General features: G+C 48.3%; 1 protein-coding gene across 1 annotated transcript; it reads right to left on the reverse strand.

Moving 5' to 3' along the window:
- Window positions 1-11085: 11085 nt before the first annotated feature.
- LOC125509448 (putative cyclic nucleotide-gated ion channel 7) lies at window positions 11086-13298 on the reverse strand. Its single transcript, XM_048674460.1, has one exon. It carries the CDS (start codon window positions 13183-13185, stop codon window positions 11086-11088), a length of 2100 nt encoding a protein of 699 aa, XP_048530417.1. The 5' UTR covers window positions 13186-13298.
- Window positions 13299-16475: the final 3177 nt, after the last annotated feature.

Genomic DNA, 16475 nt, shown 5'->3' on the forward strand with positions numbered 1-16475 from the left:
TTACCTGCACATCTTTCAAATGTTGTTATGTGGCTTTGTTAAGCCCATCTCGAGCAGCCCGGATGTATGCATCAGCCGAGCTGAAGGCACCGAACGCCTCTTTTGAGAAGCGGGGATTTCGTAAAACGGCCCTCCGGCGCCGGTGATTCATGGCGCTCTCCACTTCCGAATTTGTGATGGACATATTTTCCAAACCCTCGGCAGAAGGACAGTCCGGCGCCACTCCCATATCAGGCTCTGTCTCTTTGGCTGGGACCGAATCCTGGCTATTAGGAGTACGACTGGCCGGGTCCCCAGACACAGTCCGTCGAACCTTGTTCCTGATACAAGACGAACATAGGAGTCACAGTTGGACGCGATTGCTAAAAGAGCATAGTTGTGAACCCATACCTCTTCAAGGAAGGCCCGACCGTATCTCTGTTTGCCTTCCTCTTCGAAGTCCTGCCCGGCGTGGGAGTCGCTCTCTTTGGAGATGCCCCTGGGGCAGCACGACGTGCCGAACGCCTCCCCTTCTGAGCACGGGATGGTACGGTGGGTGAGGAAGAATGAGAAAAACCCTCTTGGACAAAGTGCCTCCTGATTACTTACATGTGAAGCGGGGAGAAGACCGGGATAGTCGGCGATGATGGCCACCTCTGTGCCGTCATAGCTCGTTTGGTAAAATGTCCATTTCTTGAGCACCACAAATATATCCGGATCCTCTTCGAATCTGGGGTCAAGGTCCCGATTGAGGCCCTCGGGCTGCGGGGCGAGGCTGTGAAGCCTCTCAGAAATATTTTGCCAGTGCTGTTATAAATGGACGTGTTAATATTCATTGAACAAAGCTCGGGGAGGGGAATGAGTAGAGAAGGGGAGCTGGGGGCTTACCCAGCTAGGAGGACTGTAAATGGAATATCCTTCTCTGTGTGTGATGCGCAGGAACTCCTCTTCCTCACCCTTGAACAGTTCGGCCAATATTTTGGCTAGGGCGGCAGGGGTGTCCGGACCCTTCCTGCCGTAGCGGGAGGCGTCATCCTCCCCATTGTAGTTCCACATGGGAAGTCCTATGTATTGGAGTGGCTGGACCCTCCGCACTATGGAGGTCGCCATCACTTCGGCTATCGTATATCCGGACTGGGCAAGCGTCCCGATCTTGCTCAGGAATTGGCGAACTTCCGTACTATCTTCCTCCTCGAGGCTCTGAGGGCGCTAGTTGTGGCGTTTCTTCTGAGGAACACTTGTAAACTCAAGGAGACCCCTCCGGACTGGATCTGGAAGTACGACGTCCTCGATATAAAACCACTTAGAGGTCCACTCTTCGGAAGCTTTCTTCGGTGTGCCGGATAGGTATCGGGTCTCAGCAATGCGCCATATTTCATCTCCGCCCACTTCAAATATCGATCCCTCGTGGTTACGCGGGACAAGACAAAATAACCTTCTCCATAGATCAAAATGGGCCTCACAACCCAGGAATAGTTCGCATAAAGCGACATAACCCGCAATATGCAGAATGGGGGCTGGGGTAAAGTTGTGCATCTGGAGGCCAAAATATTCCAGAAGCCCTCAGAGGAATGGGTGAACGGGAAATCCCACGACCCTTAGCAGATAGGGGATGAAGCACACTCGCTCCCCCGCAGATGGATTGGGGAAATCCTCCGCCTAGATTTTGCCATTGAAGGAAGCCAGCCCTGCTCGAACAAGGACCAGATCCGCAGGGGGGAGAAACCCCTGCGTTTGCAGCTTCTCCAGCTGACCATGGGATACAGAGCACTTCTCCCACTCGCCTCTCTCTGGGCCGCAGGGACGGGAGCAGATGCTGGGGATGCTAGACATGTTGGAGTGTTTTTTCCTAGCAACCTTTGAGGATTTTCTCCGTGATATGTTGAATGGATCTGGGATCCAATCTCGTTAAGTAGATGTTGTCCCTCGTGTGACTGGGGTGTTATGTGCAAAAATACTCTGACCTCTCCCATTCGCTCGACACGTGGAAACCGAAATTGTTGATACATGGAAGCCAAGGGGAGTAACATTAAATGGAAGGCCGAACATACTACTTGGGAGTCGTCGGAGGAGGAACCTGCCTTGCAATGCCGCTATGCGCCGAACACCTCGTCATTGAAGACTGGTTTGGGGGCTACTGACGGAGTCCTGGACTAAGGGGTCCTCGGGCGTCCGGCCTGTTAGCCATGGGCCGGACTGATGGGCTGTGAAGATACATAGACCAAAGACTGCACCCGTGTCCGGATGGGACTCTCCTTGGCGTGGAAGGCAAGCTTGGCGATCAAACATGTAGATTCATTTCTTTGTAACCGACCCTGTGTAACCCTAGATCCTCTCGGTGTCTCTATAAACCGGAGGACTTAGTCCGGAGAGAGAGAGATTCATTATCATAGTAATACAGGCTAGACTTCTAGGGTTTAGCCATTACGATCTCGTGGTAGATCAACTCTTGTAATACTCATATTCATGAAGATCAATCAAGCAGGACGTAGGGTATTACCTCCATAGAGAGGGCCTGAACCTGGGTAAACATCGTGTCCCCTGTCTCCTGTTACCATCGACCTTAGACGCACAGTTCGGGACCCCCTACCCGAGATCCGCCGGTTTTGACACTGACAGTGTCCACGTACCCTCGTAGACCGAAAGTGGAAGCGTTAAGTAACGCGGTTGATGTAGTCAAACGTCTTCACGATCCAGCCGATCAAGTACCGAACGCACGGCACCTTCGCGATCTGCACATGTTCAGCTCGATGACGTCCCTCGAATTCTAGATCCAGCTGATGCCAAGGGAGAGTTTTGTCAGGACGATGGCGTGTTGACAGTGATGATGAAGTGACCGACGCAGGGCTTCGCCTAAGCACTACGACAATATGATCGAGGTGGAAATCTGTGGAGGGGGGCACCGCACACGGCTAAGATCAACTTGTGTGTCTATGGGGTTCCCCCTCCCCCGTATATAAAAGGAGTGGAGGAGGGGGAGGGCCGGCCTCCTAGGGTGCGCCCCAAGGGGGGATTCCTACTCCTACTAGGAGTAGGTTTCCCCCTTTCCTAGTCCAACTGGGAGGGGGAGGAAGGGAAGAGGAAGAGAAGGAAAGGGGGGTTTACCCCCCCCCCCCAACCCTACCCCAATTTGGATTGGGCCTAGGGGGCGCGCGCCACACCTGGCCACCTCCTCCTCTCTTCCACTATGGCCCATGAAGGCCCATTAACTCCCCGGGGGGTTCCGGTAACCCCCCGGTACTCCGATAAATGCCCAAACTAATCTAAAACCTTTCCGGTGTCCAAACATAACCTTCCAATATATCAATCTTCATGTCTCAACCATTTCGAGACTCCTCGTCATGTCCGTGATGACATCTAGGACTTCAAACAACCTTCGATACATCAAATCACATAAACTCACAATACCAATTGTCATCGAACGTTAAGTGTGCGGACCCTACGGGTTCGAGAACTATGTACACATGATCGAGACTCATCTCCGGTCAATAACCAATAGCAGAACCTGGATGCTCATATTGGTTCCTACATATTCTACGAAGATCTTTATCGGTCAAACCGCATAACAACATACGTGAAATAGCAGAACCTGGATGCTCGAATTCCATATGCTGTGACTTTTGTAAGTCGTTTCAGACAAGTGAAATTGAGCTGAGCACCTTATAAAAGTGAATAGAGGGAGTACATAATTTGCTACATATGGACAAACACCTATTAGGGACTTTACTATAAGAAAAAAGAATTTCGAGGGGTTTCCCATAAAATACCAGGCCACACGCCCTATCTCTAACGTTCACTGCCCGATAGCGGGCCCCACACCACATGGCGTGCCCAGTCAGCACCGTGTCTGTATATAAATGTGATTTGCACCGTATATACACGTCAAAGCCAAGTTGTAGCACCAATTCAATGTATGTCACAAGTTCTGGCACTAAAGTAATTTTTTACGCCAAGTTTTAGCACTAGTGGTGTAGTTGACTATTTCTTATTGTTGCGTTCATTTGGTGCTCGTTGTTGTTCTGGATTGTTCTTCAAGAGCGATATGTACTCCATCGTGGGTGGGTCTATGACAATAGTTTTCTCGAGGCTATCTCAGTCCCGCCACCCACCTTCCAACTCTTTTAGGCACTCAAAGTGATTGGTGCATCGGCAAGGAGAGTTTTTTTGGAGTTGTTCCTCCTCGGAGGTGGCCAACGTTAGTCGAGACACTGTTTTGATAGTTAGTTTAGGACATGCTCTTTTTGTGCAGGGCCGGCCCTAAGGGGGGGCGAACGGGACAGTCGCCCCGGGCCCCCAAATCCGAGGGGGCCCCCAAGACTAGGTGTGTGTGAGTGTGGAGAACCTCTACCCCAACCATCGTCCACCATTAGAAGAGCTTGTTGTCTCTGTCTTCATGAAGAAGAAGACTGAACGTTTTCTTTAGTGATCTGGGCCTTAGGCCTTTCTTTCTTACAATTGGTTAAGTGGTGGTGGGCCGCATCTTTAGTTAGGCTTTGCTGGAGCTTCAGCACAAATTAAAGCAGTCAGAGTTACCAAAAAAGAGTAGAAAGTTTACAGTTTTTTCTTGGGAAGTAGCGAGTTTACCTTTTTGTGGGGAATTTCAGAGAGCTTTATTAAGTAAAAGCATTCGCTGGACAGTCAGCCAGAAGGCTGCTAACCAGGAAGCTAGGGGTGGAGTCCAGCCAGCTTTCAGTCACATTAAGCATACATGCACGCTTAGCACACAAGTGTGCACGACCGTTAGCAGCTCTTATTACATGAGAAATGTTGAAAGACAAAAGGATAGCAGAGAGCTCTCTAATTTCTGTAACAATTGGTGCTACTATCGAACGATCGATGTAGCCAAGGTTCTAGAGGTTTACTGCCTCGGGACAGTCGGATTCTAGTTGCACATGCAAGTAGCCTCGAAGCTTGGCAAAGATGACTCCTTCGCGTAGCGCGAGAACCTCAGCAATGAAAGGATCCATTGTCCCCAATTGGGGTTTGCACCATGCACCTAGGAAGGCCGAGGAGGAACGAGCAACACCCCCAGTCCAGCATTACCAGCGTCAAACTGTATTGCCGAACCGTGTTGATTTTGATATGAGAATCTTCAGGGGGTCGCTAGCCATGGCCCGGCAGTGGTATGAAACTCTGACGGGGAATATCTAGCAGCGCTAGGTCTTTGCGAATGCGACGGACCGAGCTATAAGGATCAATGGTTTCTTGGTCATGTGTCCTTCTGTTGTGAGACATCCAAATTGCCCACATGACTGTGATGATCGTAGTGCGATCCTTGTCTGTTGCTACCTCTTGAGCACTACGTTGGTTTTCCCTTGAAGAGGAAAGGGTGATGCAGTAAAGCAGCGTAAGTATTTCCCTCAGTTTTTGAGAACCAAGGTATCAATCCAGTAGGAGATCACGCTCAAGTCCCACGCACCTACACAAACAAATAAGAACCTCGCAACCAACGCGATAAAGGGGTTGTCTAGCCCTTCTCAGTCACTTACGAGAGTGAGATATGATAGATATGATAAGATAATATTTTTGGTATTTTTATGATAAAGAGAAATAAAGATACAAAGTGAAATAAACGGCAAAGGAAATAACTAAGTATTGGAAGATTAATATGATGGAAGATAGACCCGGGGGCCATAGGTTTCACTAGTGGCTTCTCTCAAGAGCATAAGTATTACGGTGGGTAAACGAATTACTGTCAAGCAATTGATAGAGTTGAGCATAGTTATGAGAATATCTAGGTATGATCATGTATATAGGCATCACGTCCGAAACAAGTAGACCGAAACGATTCTGCATCTACTACTATTACTCCACACATCGGCCTCTATCCAACATGCATCTAGAGTATTAAGTTCAAGAGAATAGAGTAATGCTTTAAGGAAGATGACATGATGTAGAGGGATAAACTCATGCAATATGATATAAACCCCATCTTTTTATCCTCGATGGCAACAATACAATACGTACCGGTTCCCTTTCTGTCACTAGGATCGAACACCGCAAGATTGAACCCAAAGCTAAGCACTTCTCCCATTGCAAGAAAGATCAATCTAGTAGGCCAAACCAAACCGATAATTCAAAGATACTTGCAAAGATAAACCAATCATACATAAAATAATTCGAAGGAGAATCAAATATTGTTCATAGATAGTCTGGATCATAAACCCATAATTCATCGGATCTCGACAAACACACCGCAAAAGAAGATTGCATCGAATAGATCTCCAAGAAAATCGAGGAGAACTTTGTATTGAGATCCAAAGAGAGAGAACAAGCCATCTAGCTAATAACTATGGACCCGTAGGTATGAAGTAAACTACTCACACATCACCGGAGAGGCCATGGAGTTGATGTAGAGGCCCTCCGTGGTCAATGCCCCCTCCGGTGGAGCTCCGGTAAAGGCCCCGAGATGGGATCTCTCGAGTACATAAGGTTACGGTGGTGGAATTAGGTTTCCGTGGTGCTCCTGGATGTTTGGGGGGTACGTGGATATATATAGGAGGAAGAAGTATGTCGGTGGAGCAACGGAGGGCCCACGAGGGTGGATGGCACGCCTAGGGGGGTAGGTGCGCCCCCTGCCTCGTGCCTTCCTCCCTTGTTTCTTGACGGCCACTCCAAGTCTCCTGGATCACGTTTGTTGATAAAATCACGTTCCCGAAGGTTTCATTCTGTTTGGGCTCTGTTTGATATTCCTTTTCTTCGAAACCCTGAAATAGGCAAAAAACAGCAATTTGGGCTGGGCCTCCAGTTAGTATGTTAGTCCCAAAAATGATATAAAAGTATAAAATAAAGCCCATTAACATCCAAAATAGATAATATAATAGCATGGAGCAATCAAAAATTATAGATACGTTGGAGACGTATCATCTGTGAATCGCGAGTCACAAAGGATGTCGCGCGACCAAGTGTTGGGTGGAGCTGAGGCAAGGTGATCTCAAAAAGCAACCTTGCCTCCTCCTGGAAACTTCTCGCGTGAGCATAGTGCACTAGTGCATGCATCAAGTCTTCATCCATAGCAAGGCACAGCTTGCATAAGCTTGTATCTTTGATGTGTCGATGGTGGAGAGTGCACTCGTCGGGAATGATTCCCTTAAGTAGCCTCCACCAAAAAACCCTTACTTTTGGGACAACTTTAAGTTTCCATAGTTCGCTCCACATCTGCTGTTCACTCATTGATGGCGTTGCTATCTGCCCCTCTTTGAGAGCTAAACGCTCTTTTTGATTCATTAGAGCTCGATAGGCTGATTTAACAGAGTAGATACCAGACCTCTCATGTGCCCAAGCAAATCATCTCCACCGCCCTGCCGGAGTGGGATGTTCAATATAGCCTCCGCATCTGGAGCAATGAAAGTTGTGCGGACAAGATCATGTTTCCAGGTCCAATTGACCTCATCGATCAGATCACTGACCGTTGCGACCACAGAAGTCGGTGGTCTGAATAGTGGTCTCATAGTGGCAGTCGACGGGATCCACCGATCCTCCCATACAGAGATGGATACGCCGTCACCGATGCATTTTACCAGGCCAACATTGAGAGCTTCGCGACCAGCAACAATGGCCCTCCATATAGCAGATGATGATTTGGGTGTTGTTGCCAGCATAAAATCACAGTTAGGAAAATATCTTCCTTTCATTACTCATGTGCAAAGAGCATCTGGCTTTGTCATGAACCTCTAGCCATGCTTCCCAAGGAGCGCTAGATTAAACTGTCAGAGATCACGAAACCCCATCCCTCCTTTAATCTTTGGTGTAGCAAGCTTGTCCTAGGCGATCCAGTGCAAGGAACGGATATCAACCGTGCTCCCCCACTAGAATTTTGCCATGTTTGAAGTCAAGTTTTTGCACACTTTTTTGGTAAGAAGAAAACAAGACATGCTGAAAGTTGGTATAGCCTGAACAATAGATTTAATCAATGTTTCTCTTCCTGCACAAGCAAAGAACCGTTCAGACCAACCCTGCATTTTCCCCCTCGCTCGATCCCTGATGTGTTCAAAGGTACCACTTGTGATTCTTCCAACAGCGGTGGGCAGTCCAAGATACCGCTCTGAAAAGGCTTCCGAATGGACGTTGAGCAGCTGTTTGAGGGAACCTTTGAGCGCTGCCGGTGCGTTTGGACTGAAGTACGTAGCACTTTTAGTTCTGTTTACACACTGGCCGGAGGCTTCCCCGTATATTCTGAGAATATCATTCAATCAATTTGCACTCTCAGTGCTCGCCTTGATGAAGATGAAGCTATCATCAGTGAATAAAAGGTGACTCACCCATGGGGGTTAAAAATTCACATGGATGCCCCGATCCACATAGTTGCCATAATTTTTCAGCAATGATGAGAATCCTTCGGCACAAAGCAAGAATAGGTATGGGGATATGGGGTAACCTTGCCTGAGGCCTCTCGACAGTGTGAAAAAAGGCAGCAGTTCTCCGTTGACTCGAACAGAGAAACGAACCAAAGTGACGCACTTCATGATTAGTCTGCTAGTGTTGCCAGTAAACCCGAGTCTCAACATTATAGCCTCAAGGAAGTGCCATTCTACTCGATCGTAAGCCTTCATCATGTCCAGTTTTATTGCACACGAGAAATTCTTCTCTTTCTTTTGCCTCTTCATCGTATGAACACTTTCAAAGCCACGAGGACATTGTCGGTGATTAGACGACCTGGGATGAAAGCACTTTGCTCCTCACTGATTATCTCATCCATGCAAGGCCGTAACCGGTTGGTAATCACCTTAACAGCAATCCTATAAAGCACTGGGCACAATGCAATGGGTCGATATTGGGAAATGGTCTAGGGATGGCGTACCTTGGGGATTAATGTGATTGAAGTGTCATTTAGACCCGCAGGTAGCTCACCACCATTGAAAAAATCAAGGATTGCTGGAACTAGATCATGCTTCAATAGTTCCAAGTGACGTTGATAAAACCCTGCTGTAAATCCGTCCACCCCCGGCGCCTTGGACGGGGCCATTTGAAATAATGCATCATGGATCTCTTGAGCTTCAAACGGACGACATAGCAGGTCGTTCATAGCCGGTGTAACCCGGTTTGGAACATGCGATAATAGTTCCTCACTATTGTTGTAGCCTTGAGATGTGTATAGGGCTTTACAGAACGCAAGGATTTCTTCCTTGTCTTCATCTCCCGAGGCACAAACGGAGCCATCCGCACACTGCAGGTTGACGATCTTGTTGATGCACTGACGTTGTTTTGCCTGCGCCTGGAAATAAGCTGTGTTGCGGTCCCCTTCCCGGAGCCACGGTACACGGGAGCGCTGCTTCAGCCAAATCTCCTCCAGTTTGAGAGCTTCTCGGAGCTTGAGCATGGTAGCTTTCTCTTCCTCTGAAGGGCCCCGACCAACAGACTGACGACGTAGTCTATCAAGACTTTTTTGTAGCTGTCGGACTGTCCTGGTTAGACAGCCAAATTCTCGAACCCCCCATGGCACCAAACAGCGCTGTAAAGCATCTAGGGAGTTCATAATACCACGCAAACCTGGCTGTCTTGCTTGTGCTCACCAAGTTTCAGTGACAAGTTGCTCGTAATCACTATGAGACTGCCAAATGTTCTCATAGCGGAACGGTTTCGACGTATGTGATCTGTTGTTGGGGGATTGGTGCCGAAAGTCAGTTAGCACAAAGCGGTGGTCTGACTCCACCGAATAGATGTGGCGCACTTTAACATACTCAAAAATCTGTCTGAATTCCTCATTAGCAAAGGCTCGGTCTAGCCGGGCTTTAACATTTGCGTTGCCGGATTGTCGGTTGTCCCATGTGTAAGCTACTCCCGTCCAACCTAGACCCTGGAACGCACACTCGTCGGTGATCTCGCGAAAAGCTCTCATCTGCCATTCTGGTCGAGCCGTCTGACTGAAATGTTCTTCCCCATATAGGGTCTTATTAAAATAACCCATACATAACCACGCTGAGTGCGGGAGTGTATGTAGGGTATGAAGGAATCGCCAACTGTGATGCTTGTTTTCTACTCTTGGCGCTCCATACAAGCCGGTGAATCTCCAGTTCACCGAAGTGTCCTAAGCATGTAGCGAGTTTACTGATGAATGATGGATACCTATAGCAACCCCAATAGCAATCTGGAGTATCTTGCCTAAAAATTCTATCTGGTGTATACCTTTTTTATATATATAAAACAAACCTTTTTTTAATCTCTCTATAAAAACAAACCTAGACAAGAGGGGTATTAATAATAAACTCATGTATTGTTTGTAAATGTTGATAACATGTTCTAAATTTATAGCTGAACATTTTTTATAATCTACTTTGGTTTAAATATGTTCACATAAGCAGATTGTAGTTGTCGTGCTAGTTAGACATTTTACGTCACAAAACATTCTCTTCCTGTTATCAATTTCGCCAAAAACACCTTGTCACCGCCCCCCTCACAGGATGAACACTGAGAAGTGAGTCGTCGAGAGGAGATTGTACCACGTCCACCTGCCACCTCGACAACGCGATTTCAGAGAAGGTATGTCTTTTTTCTTTTTTGATACTATCAAAATTAAGTGGACCAAATTCAATTTTCATCCTGGGCCCTCAAAATCTCATGACCGGGCCTGTTTTTGCGTTGTGGTTGTATTGTGTTTAAGTGGAACTTATTTCTCACCAGGTTGTGGTAGAAGTTTGTCTAACTTTCTTGTATTTTACCCTCTGTCTTTAGCTCTAGAAAAAAGGTATGCACTGCTTGAATAGAGTCTTGCCGGAGTGAGTATGATGTCACAATGACATCATTGCAACTTGGTTGTTGTTTTTGTTGTTGCGCTCGATATGGTCGTGTGATGTACTACACTCCAAAGAAGTGTCAATGTCGTCGCTCATCTGATGGCTAAGGTGGCAGTTAGCCAACTTGATAGTTTCACTTCTTTTGATGTAATTTCAGATTAACTAGTTGAGCCTGTTCAATTAGTGTTGGTTCCACCTGAAACTTTTTTTTTTGACAAAATGGTTCCACCTGAAACTTAGTAAAATATATCGTATTATATGTTCATGTTTTTCTTGTCTTCACTGCTCTCACCAAACAAGTTTTATTTTCTGAATTTCACGTCCAAGCATATCATTTAGCAGCGCGGCAACTGCGGGTCACAACCGAACCGAATCAGTAGTGCATTCTGCCAAAGTCGGGCTCTGGCGGCTTGGGCAGCAAGATGAGGCTCTCCTCCCGGAGCAAGCGCTTACGTAGCACGTTGCGCATGGCTTTTTTGGCGAACCTTGACACAAGGAACGTCGTCTTGAAATGGCTCGACGACGACGTGGACGCCATGCCATACATCTGTTCCACCTCCCGCCTCCGCTGCTCCAGCCTCTTTCGCTTCTGGTATCTCCTCCATGTGGCCTGGATGAAGCACGACGCCCAGGTGCGCCACTGCTGCGAGTAGAACCTGAACGTCTGCTGCAGCTGCTTGCTGTGCAACCGCCGGAACTGCCCGGCGACGAACTTGAGCTCGTCGGCGTGCAGCGCAAAGCCCTCCACCTCCGACATCGCCTTGACGCTGCGCGTGGACAAGGGCAGGTTCGCCGCCGCCTTGGGGTCCAGCGCCCAGGTGAGCAGCTCCTCGCCGCAAAAGTCCCCTTCCTTGAGGAGCTCCTTGTTGAAGAACCCTATGCGGCCCCCGTCGGTGGTGGAGCTCTCCAGCCGGCCCCTGATGATGAAGAACATCTCGTCGACGGGCTCCCCTTCCCGCACCACGTAGGTGCACTCCGTGCAGAGGCTGGGCTTGAGCCGCTCGCAGATGGCGTCCAGGAGGCGCTCGTCCATGTTGGCGAAGAGCGGCACGCGGCGGACGAGGCGGAGGCAGAGGTGGCGCTTCACGTCCCGCCGGATGTCCTTGGGGAGGCAGCTCACGAGCCCGTCCTCGTCCACGCCCCGCGTCTCCATCCACTTGTACTGGTTGTGCCGCCACACGCGCTCCATGAGGTCGTCGGGGAGGTGGCGGTGGCGCATCCACTGCTCCGTGTCCCGTCGCTTGAGCCGCATCTCCTCCATCCGCAGCGTCATGGACTGGAGGTACGTCTGCATGTTGCCGATGAGGAGCGCCATGAGGATGAGGCCGAAGAGGGCGAGGAGGATGGCGAAGAGGGCCTCCCCCTTGTAGTGCGTCGTCTCTAGCCCCTGGGCGCCCGTGCTCAGGTTCTGGAGGCCCCACCAGAGGCAGAAGAGGATCTTGGGGATGAGGTCCTGGGTGTGGGTCACCCCCGAGGTGATGGCATTGCTGTAGATGCCGTAGTCGAAGCCCGTGCCGTTGTTGTCCATGGGCGCGCACTCCTGCTTGAGCACCTGCCTGATCATGGTCCGCCACTCCATGAACTCGGTGAACTGGTTATCCCTGTCCTCCTTGGTCGCCCCGGCGCCCCCGCAGTACATGAATTTTACGCAGCGGTCGAACTTGAGCCCCGCGCACTTCTCGCGCCAGCAGTCGTCCACGCGCTCCACGGCAAGGAGGTACCAGAAGGCGCCCACCATGTGGGAGGCGAGCATGTAGAGGAGCAGGTAGAAGGCGGCGCCGGCGAAGGCGGTCTCCGCGAACACCCCGGTGGTGCGCTTCAGCTCCGATATGATGGGGTAGAAGCGGAAGAGACGGGGCAGGTATTGGGTGAGCACGATGAAGAAGAGCGCCGTCTTGATGGGGAGCAGGTCCGCGCCCTTGGGCCGCATGAAGAACTTGATCATCTGGATCTGCGGCAGCGGGAGCACGGAGAGGAGGTCCACGATGAAGAAGCGGTGGAGGTAGCGCTGCGCGATGTCCCTGTTGTTGATGACGAGCTCCCCGCGGCCGAACACCCGCGACGACGGCGCGATGAAGGCGGTGTGGAACTGCAGCACGATCCGCGCCAGGTAGAAGAAGTCGATGGCGGAGCGCACGGCGGTGGCGCCGGCCGCCAGGATGCGGTTGAATCCGATGCAGGTGTTGTACTCCGTCTCGGTGACGGAAGGGAGGTAGAAGAACATCGGGTCCACGGCGACGGAGATGATGCAGGAGAAGACGAAGAGGCGGTTCATGCGCATCAGGAACGGGTCCTGCGGGTCGTAGATCTTGAGCGAGATGTTCTTGAGGTCCTCCTGGAAGACGCGGCCGATGTTCTTGAGCCGCTCCGACCGGTTGATCACGCCGGCGGCCGCCATGCGGATGGACCGGGACCGGATCTTGGGGCGGGAGAAGTAGCTGTCCATCTGGTGCCCGCTGCCGGGGACGTCCATGGCTGGCGGCGATCCTCGGGCTGACCGTCTCCTCCAACCTCACGAACTTGTCCTTGCGGCCGTCGTCGTCGTCGATGAAAGGGGACCTACGGGCTACGGCCGCCGCAGCTGGAGAACACGGTCTTCCTCCACGGGACCTAGGGCGGAGGCGGCTGCATGCTGCTGCGTGATCATCATCATCGGTACACGCCGATCACCACACGGTGCATGCATGAGGCTGAGACAACATGCCGGCGGCGGTTGCTACAGGTATCGACGACGAAGACGATCGACGAGTCAGAGAACGAGCAACCGGTCGACGGGAACTGAATTTCGCGGTCAGGAAGTGGAAACTATGGAGGCCAGTCGATCTGCTATCCCTTCCTTCGGCTCCTCCTGCTCTCTCCGTGGTTGCAGGAATTGCTGCGCTTCGTGGTCGAGAGCGGGGTGTAGCGCGCGCCGCGCGCGGAGGCGAGGACGAAGACAAAGGGCGCGGCTGACACGTGGAGCCTTTCCGACTGGTACATTAATTTGGTTGCATGCATGCGCGGGAGAAGACGGAAATTATCGGCCGAATTACATTACTCGGGTGAATGATCTACATCAGGCCGGTCATAATGGAGTATCATAGATAGTATTATGCATGTCAACTAAGCAAATTTGATGAGGTGACATACAATTAAATGAAAAAAAAGAGGGTTGAGTATCATATCATAATATCGTATCATATTAAATGTTGTGCTACTATATGTCATGCATGACAAGCAATAAATGAAATCATCTATGATACTAACATATAATACTATGCACTACGGATGAGTATTATACACTAATATCATATGCATGATACTAGTCTATAATACTCGTCATTACGACTAGCCTCAACTCTCTTCATGTCTGATCTCAGATGTGAGAGTGAGAAATTTATTTGCTGAATGGCCGTCGAGATCCATCGACTAAATAAAGGAGTAAATTTGAGTACCAACGATATAATAAGCACGAGAGCGATCTCACTTCACGATTTGCGGTCTCCACTTCATCTGAAATAAGGAGAGAAACCTTGAATGGAATCGTACGATCAAGAGCAAGAAGCCAAGAACAAGGTCACACCTCTGTCTTTGTATCTCCCGGTGTCCAGGCACAGTAAACGTCACCCAAGAAGAGGAGAAAGCTCAATTCAAGTAAACATGATTACTTTCTTTTTCGCTGCTTCTAAAAAACCATTATATTCAAGCACAAATGGGTTAAATCTGAATCTTAAATAGTTGATCCTCACTAAGTCTAATTCTCTCAACGTGCGATCCTCCACTTCACCAAATATGTCATGTCAGCATCCACTAACATTATTTTGCAAGCCCAAGCAAACCACATGCGTATTCTTTGTTTACACAGAGTGCAAGTATGAAACATTTTTATTAAAAAAAGAAGCTCTTGATTTGGATCATTTTATTTATACATAATACATCTGAAATTACTCTTCAAATTTCCACTGCAACGCGTGAGGAAATCACCTAGTTTATCAAGAGCAGACGTAGAGAACACCCTTTAACCAAGTAATTAAGGCGGCATGTTATGGAAAAACAAACAGAAACCTTAGAGCAGTATCCAATGCTAAAGACAGTGACGGCAGTTTCAAGAATGCATATACCCGTTTGCCAGATAAAAAATAATATCAGGTTTGCTATTTTATATTTAGATGTGAAATAGCTATCTCACAACTAAGTCTAAAGTTATTAGATTATACTCCATGATCTGGCAAAACGCCATGATCTGGCTGCTGCGCTCGCTCGGCGGCGCGTTTGTCTCAGGCGTTGCCTGTGTCCAGGTCCTTGCTAGTGCTAGGTCGGGCGTTGTTGGTTTTTCCAAGTCTATGCTACTCAAGGTCGTTGCTACTGCGAGGTTGATTGCCTTTGTTTTTCTTTCTTTCATAAATCTGTGCTACACTCAGTTCTAGTTCTTCTTATTTTTCTACACTTTTATTTGATACCTGGTATTTGTTTTCTTTTTTCTTTTTCTATTTTATTATTTGTTTTAAATTATAAACTATTTTATATTCATGATTTTATATTTATATTTTTTATTTCCATTTTTCCATTTTTCATTTCCCCTTTATTCTTTATTTATTCATTTGAATTCATGAACTTGTTTTTCCTCTGTCATATGTTCGCTTTAAATGTTGTGCAAATCTTGATTGCGGGTTATTTTGTCACGCGCGCTTTGTGTCAAATATGTGTTTGGTGTCTATTTGTCAACCGGTTCACGTGTGTGTCCTTTGTTGGGCCCTTTTTTCTCGCGCGGTCAGAGGTCCCGTTTCGAATTGGTTTGCTAATTATTATCTAAATGAGAGTTGAGAATGTTTCATCTAACTCATATACATCATATACACATACTTCCGAGTCATGCTCGTCGTCCTTGCGTCATATTTTTTTTGGTTTGTCCCTCATGAAGCAGTGAGAGCCGATATGACATTTTTCTAGTGAACTGTTATTATGTTTTGTGTATTGGTTTTTTTGTAGGCTTAGTTTTTTTGTGTAGGGACACATGTCTTTTCATTCTCTGCTTTCTTTTATTTTTGGTTTGATCGTGTAGCTAGAGTGGAGTGTAACTAGATTTTTCATTTCCAGATCTGCTAAATCTAATCTAGATAAAATTTAGCTCATCTAAATTTAATGTTCGCACAAATTGAATCATATATGTTCGAGAGCGGGGTGTAGCACGCTGCGCGCGGAGGCGAGGACGCAGACGAAGGGCGCAGCTGCCACGTGGAGCCTTTCGGACTGGTACATTTGGTTGCATGCAAACCTTCTTGCAAATGCATGCATGCGCGGGAGAAGACGGAAATTATCGGCCGAATTACATTACTCGGTGAATGATCTGCATCAACTCTCTTCATGTCTGATCTCAGATGTGAGAGTGAGATATTCTTTTGCTGAATGGCCTTCGAGATCCATCAACTAAATAAACCTGAATTCTAAAAAGTGCATACGCATTAATTAGCGAAACTGAGCATGCATCTCACACATGCATGCATGCAGTGTTGTGGTCTAAAATTTTGTCTTTATGCATGACGTGGCGGGTAGCAATGACATATTCACGTGAGCAAGAGATTCCTTGTCTGATGGGTGTGCATGTGCACTTATCTTGGGTTTTCAAATTTTTGAAAAGTCATATCTTTCAAACCGTGCATCCAAATTCAGAACCGTCTTCACCGCTGGATTCCTCGCGGCGAAATCTTTGAAACTAGATCTCCCATGAGTATGTTTTGACGGAAAAAATTGATGCCAACTTTGGTGCTATATCATGCAATTTTA

This window comes from Triticum urartu, chromosome 1 (genome assembly GCF_003073215.2).
Source record: "Triticum urartu cultivar G1812 chromosome 1, Tu2.1, whole genome shotgun sequence".
Classification (NCBI taxonomy): domain Eukaryota; kingdom Viridiplantae; phylum Streptophyta; class Magnoliopsida; order Poales; family Poaceae; genus Triticum; species Triticum urartu.

Bases quoted from the DNA above. Each gene is read 5' to 3' on its own strand.
- LOC125509448 (XM_048674460.1), bottom strand. From the start codon at position 13,185: ATGGACGTCCCCGGCAGCGGGCACCAGATGGACAGCTACTTCTCCCGC.